General features: G+C 34.7%; 1 protein-coding gene across 6 annotated transcripts in view; it reads left to right on the forward strand.

Annotated features, from left to right (window-relative positions):
- Positions 1–16662, forward strand: part of LOC129225076 (transducin-like enhancer protein 4) — a 246657-nt gene that overhangs the window by 57263 nt on the left and 172732 nt on the right. Inside the window, exon 1 of one of the 6 annotated variants that reach the window (XM_054859626.1) lies at positions 14271–14732. The exons of the other annotated variants lie outside the window; for them this stretch is intronic. Coding sequence (XP_054715601.1) covers positions 14712–14732 — 21 coding nt within the window. The 5' untranslated portion in view covers positions 14271–14711. Of the gene's footprint in view, positions 1–14270; positions 14733–16662 lie in introns of those variants that run through there. 6 annotated transcript variants of the gene reach the window in all.

The following is a 16662-nucleotide window of genomic DNA, read 5'->3' on the forward strand; positions in this document are numbered from 1 at the left end:
ATCATATTATTAACAAGCTAAGCTAATATAAGGATGGTTGTTACTCTAATGGGTTAGCATCTGCCAGCGATTAATCGCCATTTTCCACTCTGCATTTAGCAAAATTTATTTATTCATTCATTTGTTTATTTATTATTATTATTATTATTATTACTGTTTGTATTACTATTACTGTCATTGTTATTACTATTTCTATTCTTATAATCATCATCATCATCATATTATTATTATTATTATTATTGTTATCATCATCATCATTATTATTTTAATTATTATTATGTACTAATATTACTACTATTATTTCTAATTATTATTTATAATTATTTTTATCACTATTTCTGTCATTATTATTATTATTATTTTGTTATTATTATCATTTATATTATTATTATTATTATTTAAATTGCGCTCTTATTAAGCCCACTCAGTATCATATGCCATTGGCATGTGGAGTGTATAATTTGTAAGTATCTACTAAAATGTTAATTGTTAAAGTCCTGTTTTTTTATCACTATTTTTAGGGATGTCCCTCAAAAAGTGTTAGTCATGAAAGTCAATCCTACCTTACTCTGAAATCCCAATACTAAAGTTATAAAAGGTTGATTTTCGTAGCAACTCTAGGTATTTAAGTGGACCTTCATATCTGTCGTTTAGGGTGGTCTTTAATGAGGAATTCCTCCTTGGATTTCAGAAATTAATGTATTTACATATGAGTGAGAGTTTTTTTTTTTTTTTTTTTTGATATAATTTCATTCACTCTCTCCCCGAAAAAAATTGAAATGACTAGCTTGTGCACCTCGGACTTATCCAAGGTACACATCTTTTGTTCAAGGTACTAGATCATCCAGTGAAAAATGTATAATCACCATCATCATGTTGACCGTTGGCCTACACTCATTTGAAACATAGGCTATTGCAGATAAAACAACGCTGTGAGTTGTAAAATTTACTGACAAACAAAATTTTGAGTTGCAGCACAATAAAGCAAAAAAAAAAAAAAAAACTTAAATTTTTGATACGTGAAGTTATTCATCCAATCTTGAATTTGAAACTATTGGAGCTACACTGAGAACTATGATAATAAAGATGTGAACTACAATGTGTATAGCCATATTACTAAAACGAAGCTAAAAATAGCGTAGGATCAAGGAACACCGCCTTCACTTATTACGTTGTTAAATAAGATCCAGTGAAATTAAACAGATGAAAAAAAAAAGGATGAAAAAAATGTTTTATGCATTTAGCAGCAGATCGCGGCATCAAATTTCTGACCGCAAATAGCAAAAGAAAACCAATGATTGATGGTATTCTCAACGAAAGCGCCGTCCATTTTTAACTCTTAATCGTTCGATTGCTCATCCATAACAAAACTAGTTAGCATATTTTATTATTCACGAGTCGTTTTATTGCTGACAGGCAAATACTCCTTGTCATTGTAATCGGGATTATCTGAAACTTTTTTGCTTCCTCAAACCGCAGATTGCGATTAGAAACGCACTTTCAAACCATAGGTATTATTACAATGTCTTTTGCTGCGTCATTTTGGAGAAAATTTAACATGCAATAAAACCATTATAATGTATTATGGAATACTAGCGGTACCCGCACGGCTTTGCACGTAGTAGAAAATTAAAAGGTCATTCGGTTCGCATCCGGCTAACCCAATCCCAGGGTTAGCCGGATTGGACCCAATTGGGTTGGACCCAATGAGTTTTTTTGAAAAAAAAAAAAAAAAAAAAAAAACATTTAAAAAACCCCATTATTTAGCCCGCTTTAGCTTTTTTTTAAAATTTTCTGAGAAGTTTTTGAAAAAATTAATTAATTTAAATAGTGTCACAATTTAAACTTCTTTTTTATTTGTTCTTACCACAGACAATGGACATAAAAAATGAATTTTGAACTTTAATAGTATTTCTTAACTCTTAACGGCATTAAAAAAAAATACTTCAAAGATTTTAAATAAATTATTTAACTTTTTTCTTTAACTGGTCAATAAATAACTCAAATTATCTTGACCAAGTCCTGTCACGTCTGATTTTCTCAATATTTGTAGATTGTGCAGAGGAAACTACTCTAGCTAAAAGGCTTTCATGTGAATTATTTTCTGCAAACCAACACGTCACAAATCTCGAATAAACAAGGTATATTTTTTAGAAATTAACAGGTTTTACAAACGGTCGGACAGAAAATAGAATAGGATGTAAAGTATTTTCATTATCTTGCGAAAAAGTTTAATATTTCTCACTCTGTACACAGAAATAAAAAAACGGGCAACATAAAATTCAAAGAAATGTCTTGATTAAGCTGGAATTCAGTAAAAAGGGATTTAAACTACTTGAGGTTCTACAGTAGTTTTGCGTGACAAAATGAAATACAATAAAATAAAATGCAAAAAAAAAAAAAAAAAAAAATGTAGTAATTAAAAACGAACAAACGAACGAACGATTTTATCACTCGAGAAGTAACTTTACCCTAACTGTTGGTAATCATGGAAACTAAAAAAAATCTGAAACTTCACCATTCTTGGGTTTTGTCGTCTTTTTTACTTTTCTTCAGAAAACGCTGAATTTTTCAGCTTTTTTTTACGCCAAGACAATTTTTGTGCTTTGTCCATATACTTACGTTACAATATGTTACAAGAACCCCACATTTTCTCTAAAAAAAGAAAAAAAAAACCAAATTTCTTTTAAAAAACCCAACTTTAGTTGGGTTTTTTTGGGGTTTTATTTAAAAAAAAACCCAAAAAACCCTGGGTCCATGGGCATTTTTTAAAAAAAAACCTGGGTTTTTGCCAACTCTGATTTTTACAAATAATGGATGATGAATTTCTCGCCAATTTGCTCGCCCATGGTCGCATATGGTAGTTTGTGCGTCCACGTATGGTAATTTGCTATACTAGTCCACGTGATGGTAATTTGTTCGTCACGTTCTGCTAATTTGCTCGGTAAAATGTTCTTAAAACTTTAATAGAAAAGGAATAAAATCGAATTTTCGAAAAATCGCTTAGAGGTGCACACCCTATTATACTACGAATTAATTCTGTGCTAAATTTCATAAAAATCGGTCGAACGGTTTATGCGCGTAACAGATATCCAAACATCCAGAAACACAGGTACCCAGACTTTCATCTTTAATGTTAGTAAAAAGAAATCAACACTCTGGAACAAATGGATGAAAAGCAGCATCGATAATTTTTCATTTGTTTGTAAAGTACTATAATTCATGTTAATTTCGGGGCGCCATTGATATGGCGCCCCGAACTTCAGTTTTTGGGAGGCAGGAAATTTTCAATTTGCCGAGCATGGAACTCCAAATTTTGCCGAATGGAACTTCGAATTTCTCCGAATGATTAATATAGTTTTCCAACTTTTGGCGAATGATGATATTTTTACTAAATCGTCAGACAAAATTTGCCGAATAAGAAAAAATTTCAGGAGGTCACAGTGACCTCCCGTGACCTACCATCGGGGTGCCTCTGGTAACTATTTCGCCAAGATTTGCTCTTTTACTTTTGGTTTTTAATTCGTTTAAAAAAAATAAATTGTAATACTTATAAGTATTTTAAAATCTTTTATTATACTTACTCTGTCCTGGTCTCTGTTGGGCTCGAACAAGTGTTTTCATCGCAGCAAAAACAAATAATAGTAGCCATAACTTTATATTTTTGTTTATACCAGAAGCTAACTAGCTTCATACACATTTAGGATCGCGAGTGAAGTTCCAGTCAACCACAGGAAAGATTTAAAACACTAAGAGAAAGAAACAACACCCAAGCTACTGGTGGGAATCGAGCCCACGACCTCCGGCATACGAAATGAAGCTTCAACTGTAGCGCTATTAAGTTATTAGTAACTATTAAGTGAAATTTGTATTAAGTTGACTGTGGATCATGGACTATTGAAACTTTTCGAACTTTGCAATATATAATCCAGGATTTTGAGACTTTTCTCTATTTCAGTCATCAACCTTAAAGTTTTCCTTTATAAACTTCTTTGCTATTTTTTTTGAGGCACATAAAATTAAAATAATGCACAGAAAGGTATCATTTTTCGAGGAAGGGGGGGGGGGGGGGGGGATGCTTCAGTAACATCAATGAGTTTGACAGTTATTGCGAAATGAATCCACTGGGGAAAAGGAATGGAACACCCACACACAAGAATATAGTATTGTTTAGAAATTCATCTGAATTTTACAATAGATTAAATTTTATCACTCTTTTTTATTTCCTTTTACAAAAAAGGAAGCATTGTATTCGCGAAAAAATTTTCACTCAAAAATCGTCCTTAATTTCAATCATGCTCTGCCCCGAATAAATGTTGAGGTTTTCTTTTTCGACCCGACCACACGTGGATACATGCCTAGAAACGTACAGACACCTGAAATATCCATTTTGATGATCCCCGAGTTAGTTACAACGCGTTTTCTCGTGACGTCCGTATGTATGTACATATGTGCGTATGTGTGTATGTACGTATGTACTATGTATCTCGCATAACTCAAAAACGGAATTTCCTAGAAAGGTGAAATTTGGTACGTAGACTCCTAGTGGGGTCTAGTTGTGCATTTTCCCTTTTGGTTGCATTCGGATGTTCCTAAGGGGGTCTTTTACACCTTTTTGAGGGGAAATCATTGTTAATTTCGATGTAAACTCAAGTGGTGTTATAATTTGTCGGATACTTGGCGATATATCGCCAGTCTTTTAGTCGCCAAGTTTTGTCGTCAACTTGGCGACAAATTAGGTGTTTTTTTTTTTAATTTTAACTTTGGTTTCAATTCGGCCACTGTTGGTGATATTTAGAGAGTAAACAATTGAATCACTTTAAAATTGCCAATACTGGGGAAATAAATCTGTGTAAAACGTTTTTTTGCTTCGGTTTGCAAAAAACTGGGGGTAAAAATATTTAGTGTTTCCTTGCTTACTCCAAGGCGATATTATCATTAATTTGGCGTAAAAGGAAGTCATGTGATGCACACATCACCTCGTTTTTAACTAATACAGTAGAATACCTTTATAACGTCGACCTGTATAACGCAATTCTCTATAAACCGCACTACTTTTCAGAAGTAAACAATAGGTTTTGAAGAAAAAATAAAATCTTTCTGGTTTGTCTTGCAAACATAAATATTGTTAGGGTAAATTCAATTTTACTTTCTTCTATATCTAATATATAGAAGAAAGTATTGGATTCGTGCAAATTTTCGAATTTCGAATTTTGACGGATTCGAACGTTTTGAGGTGTGCTGAGTCCATTTCGACTATTTTTGGAAAATGTCTGTCTGTCTGTGTGTATGTGTGTGTGTATGTGTGTATGTGTGTCACGTCTGTGTGTGACCAGTTTTTTGTGGCCGCTCTACAGCAAAAACTACCGCATGAAATCGAACGAAATTTGGTACACATATGTGCCCCTATGTAAACTTGTGCCCATTGGTTTTTGGCGCGAATTCCTCCAAGGGGGGTGGAGCAATGGGACGTTTTTTGAGTTGCGCGTGCTTGCTATTCCTCAGGAAGTAACTGGCGGAATCAAACAAAATTTGGTCCATATGTTGCCATTAACAGGAACAGGTGCTGATTCAATTTTGGTGTCAATAACTCAAACGGGGGTTGAGCTATAGAACGTTTTTTGTCGTCAATTGTGACTGCTGTATCTCAAGAAATAATGAACGGAATGAAAGAAAAATTTATCGGCAAGTAGCCCTTAGTGGTTATAAGAGCTGATTTTATTTCGGTGTCAAAAGCTGAAAAGGGGGTGGCGCAATCGAATGTTCTTTTTTTTCATTGTGAGTGTGAGTGTCATGTCTCAAGAAGTAATGCCACGTTCTGGATGAAATTTGGAATAAATGTGAATCTATTTGTAAATAGGCGTTGTTTCAATTTTGGCGGCAATCGCTCCATGGGGGGGGGGGATGGGGCTGATTTTTTTTTGTGTAAAGAAAAATAGCTTTATAAATGCAACAATAAGAAAGATAAATTGTAATACTGCTTATTTCACGTGATTTTAATTTTTGGGAAATAATCGGAAATGTTATCGCAATGATTTAAAATTAATTACTGTTGCCATTTTATGTTTGTTAACAAATAAAACATCTAATTAATTCAAGCAAGGCTTTTAAAATAACTTTCAAGTCGTTTTTTGCTTTGCTTTTGTGGGAATTCAGGAATTCGGACGGCCGTCAGTTTTTTTTTTTTTTTTGCTGGGAATATTGCATTCTCTTCAAGCATAGGGATTGATCAGAATTCACAAGAAAGATATAGAAGAAAGTTTCGTGATGGCCACAACATACTAGTTGAAACTGTTTTTCATCTTTCCATCTTAATTAAAGCTTTTAAATGAAAATTAGTATTAACAGTAAAAAGAAAATACCAGATGGCTCTTGAAAATGCAGCTGTTATGCTAACCATGGAGCTAGCAGAAGTGCAGGATAATTCACTTTCTTTTGATTTTGAAACGTATTTATTTGTGAATGACTAATTGTATATAATTAGTGCTTTAGGACTCATTGCAGATAGAACTCATTCTGAAATGCTAATATATAGATATATTCTGAATATTAGTTTCAAAATTTGTGAAATGACCTATATAATGCCAAAACCTGTATAACGCAAAAGTTCTGGTCCCAAGGTGTGCGTTATAATGGTCTTCTAATGCACATACTAGACAACTGCGAGCCTTCATAACAAGTTTCAGGACATTTTCCAGGTTTTAGCCTTCCTTCCCGTGTGGTTTTTCTTTTTAAGTGCGTGTTTAAACATGTTAATCGTGTTTTTTTTTTAACATAATGTATCTTTGAAATCAATCAAAAAGAGAAAATAAAAAAGATATAGCTCAATAAATATTAAAAAATGAAAAAAGAGTTATGAGACTGATGGTCATTTATTATCTTTTATCAGGTGCTATTGTATAGTAAAGGGAATGCGTACACAATCCATTGTACAGGGGCTAATACAGAAAGTGATGAACCCCTACCGCCCTGCCCCAAAACCGTCGACACCATTATGCATCCACATTGTGAACAAACAATTTATGAATAAAATGTAAATGATGGCAGTATATTTTTAATTCATTATTTTTTTTAAAGTAAATATTTGAAATAGTAGGGGAACATGGGGCAAAGTAAAATAGCGGGGGAAAGTGAAATGGTAAAATATTTACTCTGATTTTTGATCCACCTATCGGGTATTATTTTAAGTATATATTACCACATGTATTCTACACCAGTCGGGAAAAAAAAAAAAAAATACCACCGAAGATTAAAGCAGATGATAATACGGGCAATTTTCAAAAAATGATTCTCATATTGTAATATTTTGTCGTAAGTCAAAAATTATTTTTATTATTATAAAATGATAAAGTTCTTTTTATTAACATTTTAAATATTAACTGAGGCCTCCTAATATTCAATGCAGTATTTATTTAGTTAATATTAAGCTTATTTGTATTTTAAATAAATTGTGCAATTAATCAAGTACATGCTGTGCAAAGTGAAATAGTTTGTCTCATTTACTCACTCAATGATTTAATATAAATCACTTACATATTCATTTAATAATTAATGCATTTACATTCCTTCATTTATTAATTTACTTTATTCAATTATTCACTAATTTTCGTATTCATTCATTCTTTTACTCGCTCATTTTTTTCCTTATGTTTTAATTGATTTAGTCATTTAATTATTCGTTTATAGTTTCATTATCTTTTCATTTATTCATTTAACCTTTTATTTATTCATTCTTTTGATCAAAAATATGTTTTATAATCGAATAGAAAATATTTCATGAGAAAAATATTTTATTTTTCACTTCGCCCCATGAAAAAAAGGAGGAGGGGGGAGGGATTTTTCAAAATTTTTTAAAGACTCAAATTTACTTCTAAAAACAAAATATATTTCTTCAACGTAAGTTTTATTATAAAATACAATGTTCTTTCTTAATGTACTGTAATTTTCAATACAAATTTTCGATTTGTGCATTTTGAAAAAAATCAGTCATCTTAACCGTTTTACTTTGCCCCACATTCCTCTACTACTTCTTTTCTGTCGCATATGAAATTAATTAGTAACGTTTTTACCCGATAAGGTTCATTATTCCTGTCCGATTTGGTGCTTTTTATTGACACCCAAGAAGTTTCAGAAATATTTCGCGCCAAAAGCGTTCGTAGGGTGGGGGAAGGGGGGAGGGGCATTTATCATTAAGCCCCCTCCCCCTCCGTAAAATGGTTGTCCACATCCGCCCATGCTATTGTACTTTTTTTTAAAATCCATACACAGCTTGAGATTTTCTAGATTTTAAACATCATAATATGAATGATGAATAATCGAGTAACGAATGACTAACGTAATCAAGTCATTAAATTAATGAAATTTTTGAACTAACGAGCGACGAATGAATCATTTGATGTTTCATCATTTGATATAAATCTTCAAATTGGCGAACACCGCAATTAGTGACACCACCCGTAAACATCAATGTGTCATTTTATTTATTATTACTAAGCTTTTTTTCTTGTTTGGTATATTTACTCAGTTTACCTATATTTCGTACCACTAAAAATACATTAATTTATTAATTAAAAAAGAATTGATTGCGAACAATGTTTGTTTAAATCAAATATATTATCTATAAAAATTGAGAGTTTTTAAAAAAATGATCAGTGTTTTTTATTAATGCTATTTTTCTTTCCAAATATACGTTGTTTGTTTTCTAATTTTCTACTGGTTTGCTAATAAATAGAGGATAATTTTGATTGATAGCATAAAATATTTATTTTAAATTTTGGTATTTGCGGATATTTTGAGATCTGTTTGGCCGGTATTTATTATTCGAGTATTTGCATATTTCATTTCCATTAATCGTAAAAAAATATATTGTTAGTGTAATGTAATGTATTTACTTTAAAATTCGGTTTTTACGAATTACTTTTTAAATATTTTCTATTAACCAGGGGTGCCCACCTAAGAGAGGTCATGGCGCAGCCTGCGCCATTGATTTTTTTTTGGGGGGGGGGGAGGTGTTTTTAGGAGTATATTTCTCATTTGAGGGGGGGGGGGTCACTCTTGTCGTTGGAGGGTCTATCTGCGATCGTTCGAGCGAAATTGAAATGTTTTCCCTCTTTGGCTAATTTTTTTGAACACCTCAAGGTGGCTTATTTAAGCTCCAGAACTGCGAATTTATAAAATAGCGCAATCAAAGTGCAAAAGACCATAATAATAATAATAATAATAACAATAATAATAAACATAGAACTATTCCATTTATTGGTTTTATATTGTAATTACTTTCAAGCAGTAAGCGATATCTTTCTTAATGTGAAGCTGCTACAGATTGACTGTAACTGTAAGGAGGTTCGAGGTTTGACTCTTCTGTATTTTATCCGTTTCGGAGAATCTTCCTATATATAATAGCCAATGACCGAGTAACGCTCCTGACGTCATCAACAATTAAACTTGTGCCACGGCATGATAACCTGATAATAAGTTTTGGTAATGTTTAACAAGCAGGGAAAGACTTTATTGAGACAAGGCTGAACTGGATCCGGTAACTCAACTGTTTTACCACTAAGACTGTCATTTCAGGGGGAATGAAGAAACAAAAAAGTGGTCAACAATGAACGCTACCTACCGGAATTTAGGGTTAATCCACTGGAGTTAAGGGTTACAATTTCAACTATCAAAATACCACCAAACAGACAATGGCTTCGTTCAAATGTAGAAGCAATTTTCACCCGTCATATCTTGACGGGCGATTTTCTAGTTCATTGAAGAATCCTCAACAAAAAAGCAACTTCCCTTTCAGGGGCAGCTGATATTAAATTTTTGGGAGTTCGGAAGCTCTCAATTTGCTGAATAGAACTATAAATTTTGCCGATTGATGATAATTTTGCCGAATGGAACTCCAAATTTTACCGAATAATGATATTTTTTTCCGAATACAACTTCATATGTTGCCGAATGATGACAAAATTTGCCGAACATGGAAATTTTTGGAAGGTCACAGTGACTTCCCATCGAGGCACTTGTTTCCTTCTTCCCCCTCTCTTTTTGAAGCTGGTCTAAGCATCTCGCAATATTGCACAGTAGTCTCTCTTGATGATGGCCGAATCCACGAGAAGATGCTTAATCACACGCATCCAACTTCGTCTCTCGACGAAAATTCCCAAGCCCGCCCTTTTGCAATTAGGACACATACCAAAACAATCACTCAAACATTTCTATTACCTTTATTAGGCAACGTTACTTTAAAATTATCATTACTCGACTGAGAAATGATTTACATCCAGTGGAACCCTCATTCGAAATGACATGGATGTCTGCGCGGAAATCTTCCCAAGGGCCTCATTATGCAGAAGGTCATCCAGTAATTTTTCTGTAATCGCTGAGGGAATGCCGGGTCGTTCTCTCTGTACGGGAGAAATTAATTTCATCTAGTTAACTAACAGGAAAAAGCCTTTAGGGACAACAGCGTGTTTGAATGTTTCGACAATTTAATCTGTGTAAGGTGAAACTTTTTGAGGATTCTGTTGAATTCCAATTCCCCCGGCGTGAAATTGTATACTAAAACCAGGGGCACCCCGAATTTTAATTTTAGGGAGGGTGGAAATTCTCAAGTTACAAAATGGAAGTTCAAATGTTGCCGAATGTTGATAACTTTGCCAATTGGAACTTCAAATTCCGCTGCATGATGATCATTTTGCTGAATGGAACTCCAGACTTAGCCGAATAGAACTCTAAGTTCCAAATTTTGCCAAAGATGATGATTTTGCCGAATAAGAAAATTTTTGGGAGGTCCCAGTGTCCTCCCATCGGGGTGTCCCTGAGTAAAACATTGTTTGTGGGTCTCTGAAACAAAAAATTTGAAACTGCCATTAAACTTCTTGTTAATCATTGAAAAAATAAATAATTAAATTAATTAAAAATATTTAAACAGCATTCAAATGACGGAGGGAAAATAACTGCATTAGAGAGTGAAAAATTGTATGGAATGAAGTAAATATTTTGTCAAAAATGTATATACGAACTCTCAAGATCTCAGTGCGAGATAATTTAGTTGTGGGTAAAACATAAGCTGCCCTTCTCTCGTAGATTCATTCTGTGGGGCCAATTTTTGGACACAAATGAGGCAGTCAGAAGCAAAAGGATGTAACTGGATATTTACAAGTTTTGAGTAAAATAACTTGAAAGATAACATCCTAGGTAGGCAGAGTCGGCTGTAGTAGTTCTGCCGCTCTAGGCGATAGCAACAAGTGGTGCCACCCCTTAATTGAATAATAGTAATAACTCCACATTAATAATAATAATATATTAATAAAACAGAAATGATAATAAGGTGCTTAAAATTAAACTGAGTTTCTAGTTAAATTCCAAACAGGGTTTTGCATAGCCAAACAATGGTATACACTTTAAATTATCTTTTTAAATATTAAAGTAGTGCATTTTATGGCACTGAAACATATATTAATATTTTCAAAAGATTTAAATCACACAATTTGCTGCCTCTAAAATTAAACTGAATTTCTAGTTAAAATGCCTCAAATAGGGGGTTTGGGGCAAATTTTTCGATACATAAACTAAGCCCTAAAAACGCAGATTAAGGCTACATTTGGTCGTTTAGGGGGCGGAGGGAGGAGTAATTATCCCGTCCGGATCAGCGTCTGGTCCTGTTCCTGATGAACCTCGAAGCGTTTTATCCCAAATTTGAATTTAGTCTTTTTTAAATTAAAAAAAAAAAAAAAACATAATATTACCAAATTTTTCTTAATATTTGTGGAAAGTTCGCGAAATACTATTCCAGATGTATTTTGGTTGTACCTTTGATGATAACGGAAATTTTTGTGGAAACATCGATTTTTTTAAATAAAAAAAAACTGTTTAACGTCCGTTTTTTTCGTTTTAATATTATCAGCTCACACTTACGTGCAGCGCTGTAGCTGGAGAGAGAAAAAAAAATCTTATGACCACTCTGTCCAGATACACAAGATAATATCTGCTGCTCCGGCCCATATTGACGAATACCCTTCATTATTCTAATTTTTATGTAAGAAAGTATTAAATGGCCCATAGCCAAATGGTTAAAAGGGCAATCGGCTGACATGTGATAAATAAATAAGACAAATAAAAATTTTGAGCTCTTTCAACGTTTTTTCTGACACAAGGGAGCTTGCTGATGATAGCCTTTGGACCGGCGACAATTAAAAGGAAATGCACTGGACTTTAGCCAGGGATCAATCCTATTACTCTATATTGTTACAATTACTATGAGCTTACAATTTTGTGAAATGTATTCAACCTTATTAGCTTCATTTTTTCATGAACATGAGTAAATGTGTTTTTGTGGGAGACGGGTACAAGCTGGTGGTTACTGGGATTTGAATATCTTTCCCAAAATTTTCCGTATTCGGCAAATTTATCGTCATTCGGCGAAATTTGGAGTTCCATTTGGCAAAATTTGACGCTCCATTCGGCAAATTGAGAATTTCGCCCTCCCGAAAATTTACGTTCGGGGCACCCCTGGTAGCAGTTGCTCAGCCTCAAGGCCCGACTAACTAAAATTGAGGCCCTGGGCCCACAATAATTTGGAGGCCCTAGGAAGACTCGATAGCGAAATACAGTTGCTGATTTATAAGTTTGAGGCTCGGGGGAATGCATTTTTGGCCCCTCTTTGTCTATCACAGAACGAAGTAAATCATTTATCGTGTGCATTTATGAATCTCCTTCGGGGTCCCTCATAATTTTGACAGGGTAAATTCACTGCTGGCAAAAAAAAATAAAAATTCTCCTCTAAAGAAGTTGTTTTTCCTATTAACAAGCCGTTACTTTTCTACTATTGTTTTAAAAATACGTGTATTATTTGTATAGTTGTAATGACTATGCCTAATTCCTCAAGTAATTTGGGACCCCAGGCCTAGTTGGCTTGTGTGGTACTCAGGCCCTGCTCAGCCAACTTGTTCTTAGCCCAGAGAGTTGTCATCCGTTCTGTTTATGGCGGCAGCAGAACGGGGATCGTTCACAAATTTTAAGCTTAAAAGGCACGGCAAACGACCGCTAATATTGAGCCCTACTCCCCGAGGCCCCTAGATATTTCTTATTGGCGGTTTGGAACTGGAAAATTTATGAATCTACCCCGGTATGTGATTGAATTTTCTTCTCACTGTATTAAGCAATCATTAAATTACCTAAAGGGCCGTCCACAAATGATATCACACTTTAAAAGGGGGAGGGGTTCAAAAATTTGGGATAGTTTGGGAAAAGGGGGAGGAAGGGTGTAACAGGAAGTGTGTCATACTCATTTTCCATAAATATATGCTTATATAATACTGCGTAACAAGTGACGAGGAGAAGGCGTGATACTTCGTGACAAAGGGAGGGGTTGTAAAAATATTGTGAAAAAGAGTGTGACATCATTTATGGACAGTCCCTAAACGAAATATCCTTTCATAAAAGAAGAAGAAATAGGACTGAAAATGGGCGAAAATAAATGACACTTGATCAAGTCTAAAATGCTGTTAAACACTAATGTTTAAAACAAGTCACGAAAGTGATAGACGAGCTCAAGAGTTATTATTTTGATGTGTGTTTAAGCAATTAAATAGCAGCCACTTATGCATGTGGAAATCCCACAATAATTTCAAAAATAATCTCATAATTTAAAGACTGCGAATGGCAACCCCGGAGGAGCCGTGTTCTTCTGACGTGCCAAAAGCATTCTCTCTTCCATCAAACAAAAGGCCTGCGGGGCCGTCCATCAAGCGGGGCCATTAGAAGGGCCCCCGAGACCACTAATTAGACGCGGGAAGCCGTTTGTTTTGATTAGCCGCCGAAAATTCGCCCCAATATTATTTGCCGCTCAGGTCGCCCCGAGTCAGAGCGGACGCCCACATTTTCTGGCGCCCAGCAAAACCGGTTCCAGGTTTTGGAAAAGGCTCTTCGAACATTTGTTCAACATCAACACGACACGCTCAAGTGGCCATCCAAAGCAACATCAAGCCCTGTATAATTATCTTGCTTTGCGAGAGAGATGATCGCCCTGGCTGCTTTCCTGAATCACATTAACAGCGCAAGGACAAGCTCGAACCACAGAGAGAGGCACCACGTGCGTTTGACGAGCAGCTGTCAGAACCCCTACGTCACAAACCACGCCTCTCCAGGCGGGGCTTAGGGCCCGGTATCCCAGCTATTGGCGGCGGAGGCTCAGTGTAAGCTGTCGTACCACGTGGGACGGTGGGGCAACGCCTGGGAACAGTCATGTTTGTTGATTTAAGCCAATCTGAGCGTGAGAGCATATCCGCAATCGCTCTTGTCAAACCGCGGGTACGGGTTGTCTGCTGGCTGCTGTTGTACGGCTACGGGCATCTTCGCTGAACAAGAAGGTTTTTGTGCTAGGCCTTTTTCCTCACCATTCCTTTTGCGCTGGGAGGTATTTTACCGCTGCCAGCCAGAGTGCACAATGGATACACAAAGAGATGCGTTCTGCCGCGGCGGTTAGGCCTAATCGTCCTCACCGAAGCCTGTGTTATTGTGAAACTTAAAATTCTGCAACTACGCTCAGCACAGACAGCGATTACAACGACCAGTGGCGGTTGTGGTGTTTGGATAATTTGTAGGTTTTCCCACAAATGGCGCTAGTGTGCCGCAATCAGCGGTAGTTTCGGTTGAACAAAGAAGTTAAGCCTATTCCGGTGTTTTTACGTGGCTCTTAAATATTGATGTGATTAATCATGTATCCAGCCCGCCATCCTGTAAGTACAAAATTTCCTTTCTACCATTTTTTTTCCATACCGTATCTCTTGTACTACTGTCGATTTCGCTCGGCCGCATTTTGTTTACCTTTTAAACTACTCAACAGTAAGCTTGTATATTATCTGGTTTGTTATCTGCTATTCGATTTGCAATTTGGATAACGGTCTATTTGAGAATTCGGCCGTAAATGAGTTTTATGTTGGGGGCCGGTTAAACATTGCTTTGTTTACATTGCTAACTGCTGGTTGGTGTGACCGTAGGTCACGTGATTAACAAATTAGTAAATGAATTAAGGCAACAGTATTTTAGCATGTCGATAACGCCGGCTCGTTTAAATGGCTGTTTCTTTTTTTTTTTCAAAAGTTTTATTGCAGTCTTTTTTTTTCTTTTCTTTCACTCGAGTAAAACTAAACGAGTAGGAATACACTTTTGTTCAATATGTTACTGTTATTGTGACATTTGCTCTATTAAATAGTTTTACTATTTACATCATCTCTACCTGTAATAATAATATTTATTGCTTCTTGTAGGAAATGTTTTGCGTTTTTAAAAATTAATGACCTGTACCATTTTTTTCTTGTCTTCCCTTTTTTTTTAAAGCTTTCCATTAAAAGTTCAATTTTTTTTTCTTCTCGCCATTAGGTATCACGATTTTTGACTCTGATTTGTAGTTTTTTTATTTTTCACTAACAATACCCAGGCATATTTTTGATGAAACATTTTATAGCTTTATATAAAACATTAAACATAATTATGTGATTAAGTGAAAAATAAACCCTGTTAAAAATAAGTATGTAATAATAACAAAAGGGATGCATTTTTCTTACAACTGTATGAAAACTTGCTAGCTAACTTCCTCCAGTTTGCTCATTCTGACAAACTTTTGCTTTAAATCAGATGCATGTCATTGTTAATACTATGAGGTACTTATTTAAGGTTGAGGTAAACATTATTTTTCGATTCAAATGCTTGTTTAACCAGTGTACTAAAGTATATTCCACCTTTTATATGTGATATTTAAGAGTCGTAATTTACACTATATTTTCCAGTTCAATACAAGGGTGCTCATGTGCAAAATCTCAAGGGGGGGGGGGGCTCAAAAATTTTCCTCTTGGTTTAGCAGAACATTTTACCCATAGAAATCGATTTCAGCACAGATTAGACATATTAAAATTTGATATTTTTAATAACTTACTCATTAATGGCTGGAAAAGAGATTTTTTAACCATTTTTGCACTAAAAGCAAGGAATTTCTCATTTCAAAGGGGGCGGGGCTTGAGCCCCCCCTTGCCCCCCTATATAGGCGCCCTTGGTTCAATAGCATTTGGCACACTGCACTAGCGAAAGATCAAATAATAACAATGAAAAATAGACAAAACTTGAAATTTTGCCCTGTGTGTACATGACAAATTCAGGATTTAACATGAGACATTGTTGCGATGACTATGGTCTTCATAAAGTTTTAATTGATAACAAGTACATAGTTTGAAGCTATACATTTGGTTATGCATGCGCTTTTGTTTTGTACTGATATTAAGCTGAAATTAAGAAATATTATGATCAATAATAACAGAGACCATTCTAAAAGGATGAATGAAATCTACAAATTTAATTTGTAGCATGTAGCATTACCTTTAACTAACATTTAATCTGAAAGGATAGAAAGTATTGTATTAAATATCAAGAATAAATACTTTGATTTTCCAATACATTATTTAATACTTACAGACATTGTTACCTTATACTCACAAATTAGGGTGAACCTTGTAATACTGCATCCTCATCAGGTTGATATAGTTTGGCATTCTTTTTCTGATTATCTATGCAGGGGAAAACCTGGAGTTGGCAAGGAATTTTGTTTCAAAAATCTTTGAAAAAAAATAATAATTTGAATTTTTGAAATCTTGAATTCAAATTATGTTTTTCGCA

Source organism: Uloborus diversus, chromosome 6 (genome assembly GCF_026930045.1).
Source record: "Uloborus diversus isolate 005 chromosome 6, Udiv.v.3.1, whole genome shotgun sequence".
NCBI lineage: Eukaryota > Metazoa > Arthropoda > Arachnida > Araneae > Uloboridae > Uloborus > Uloborus diversus.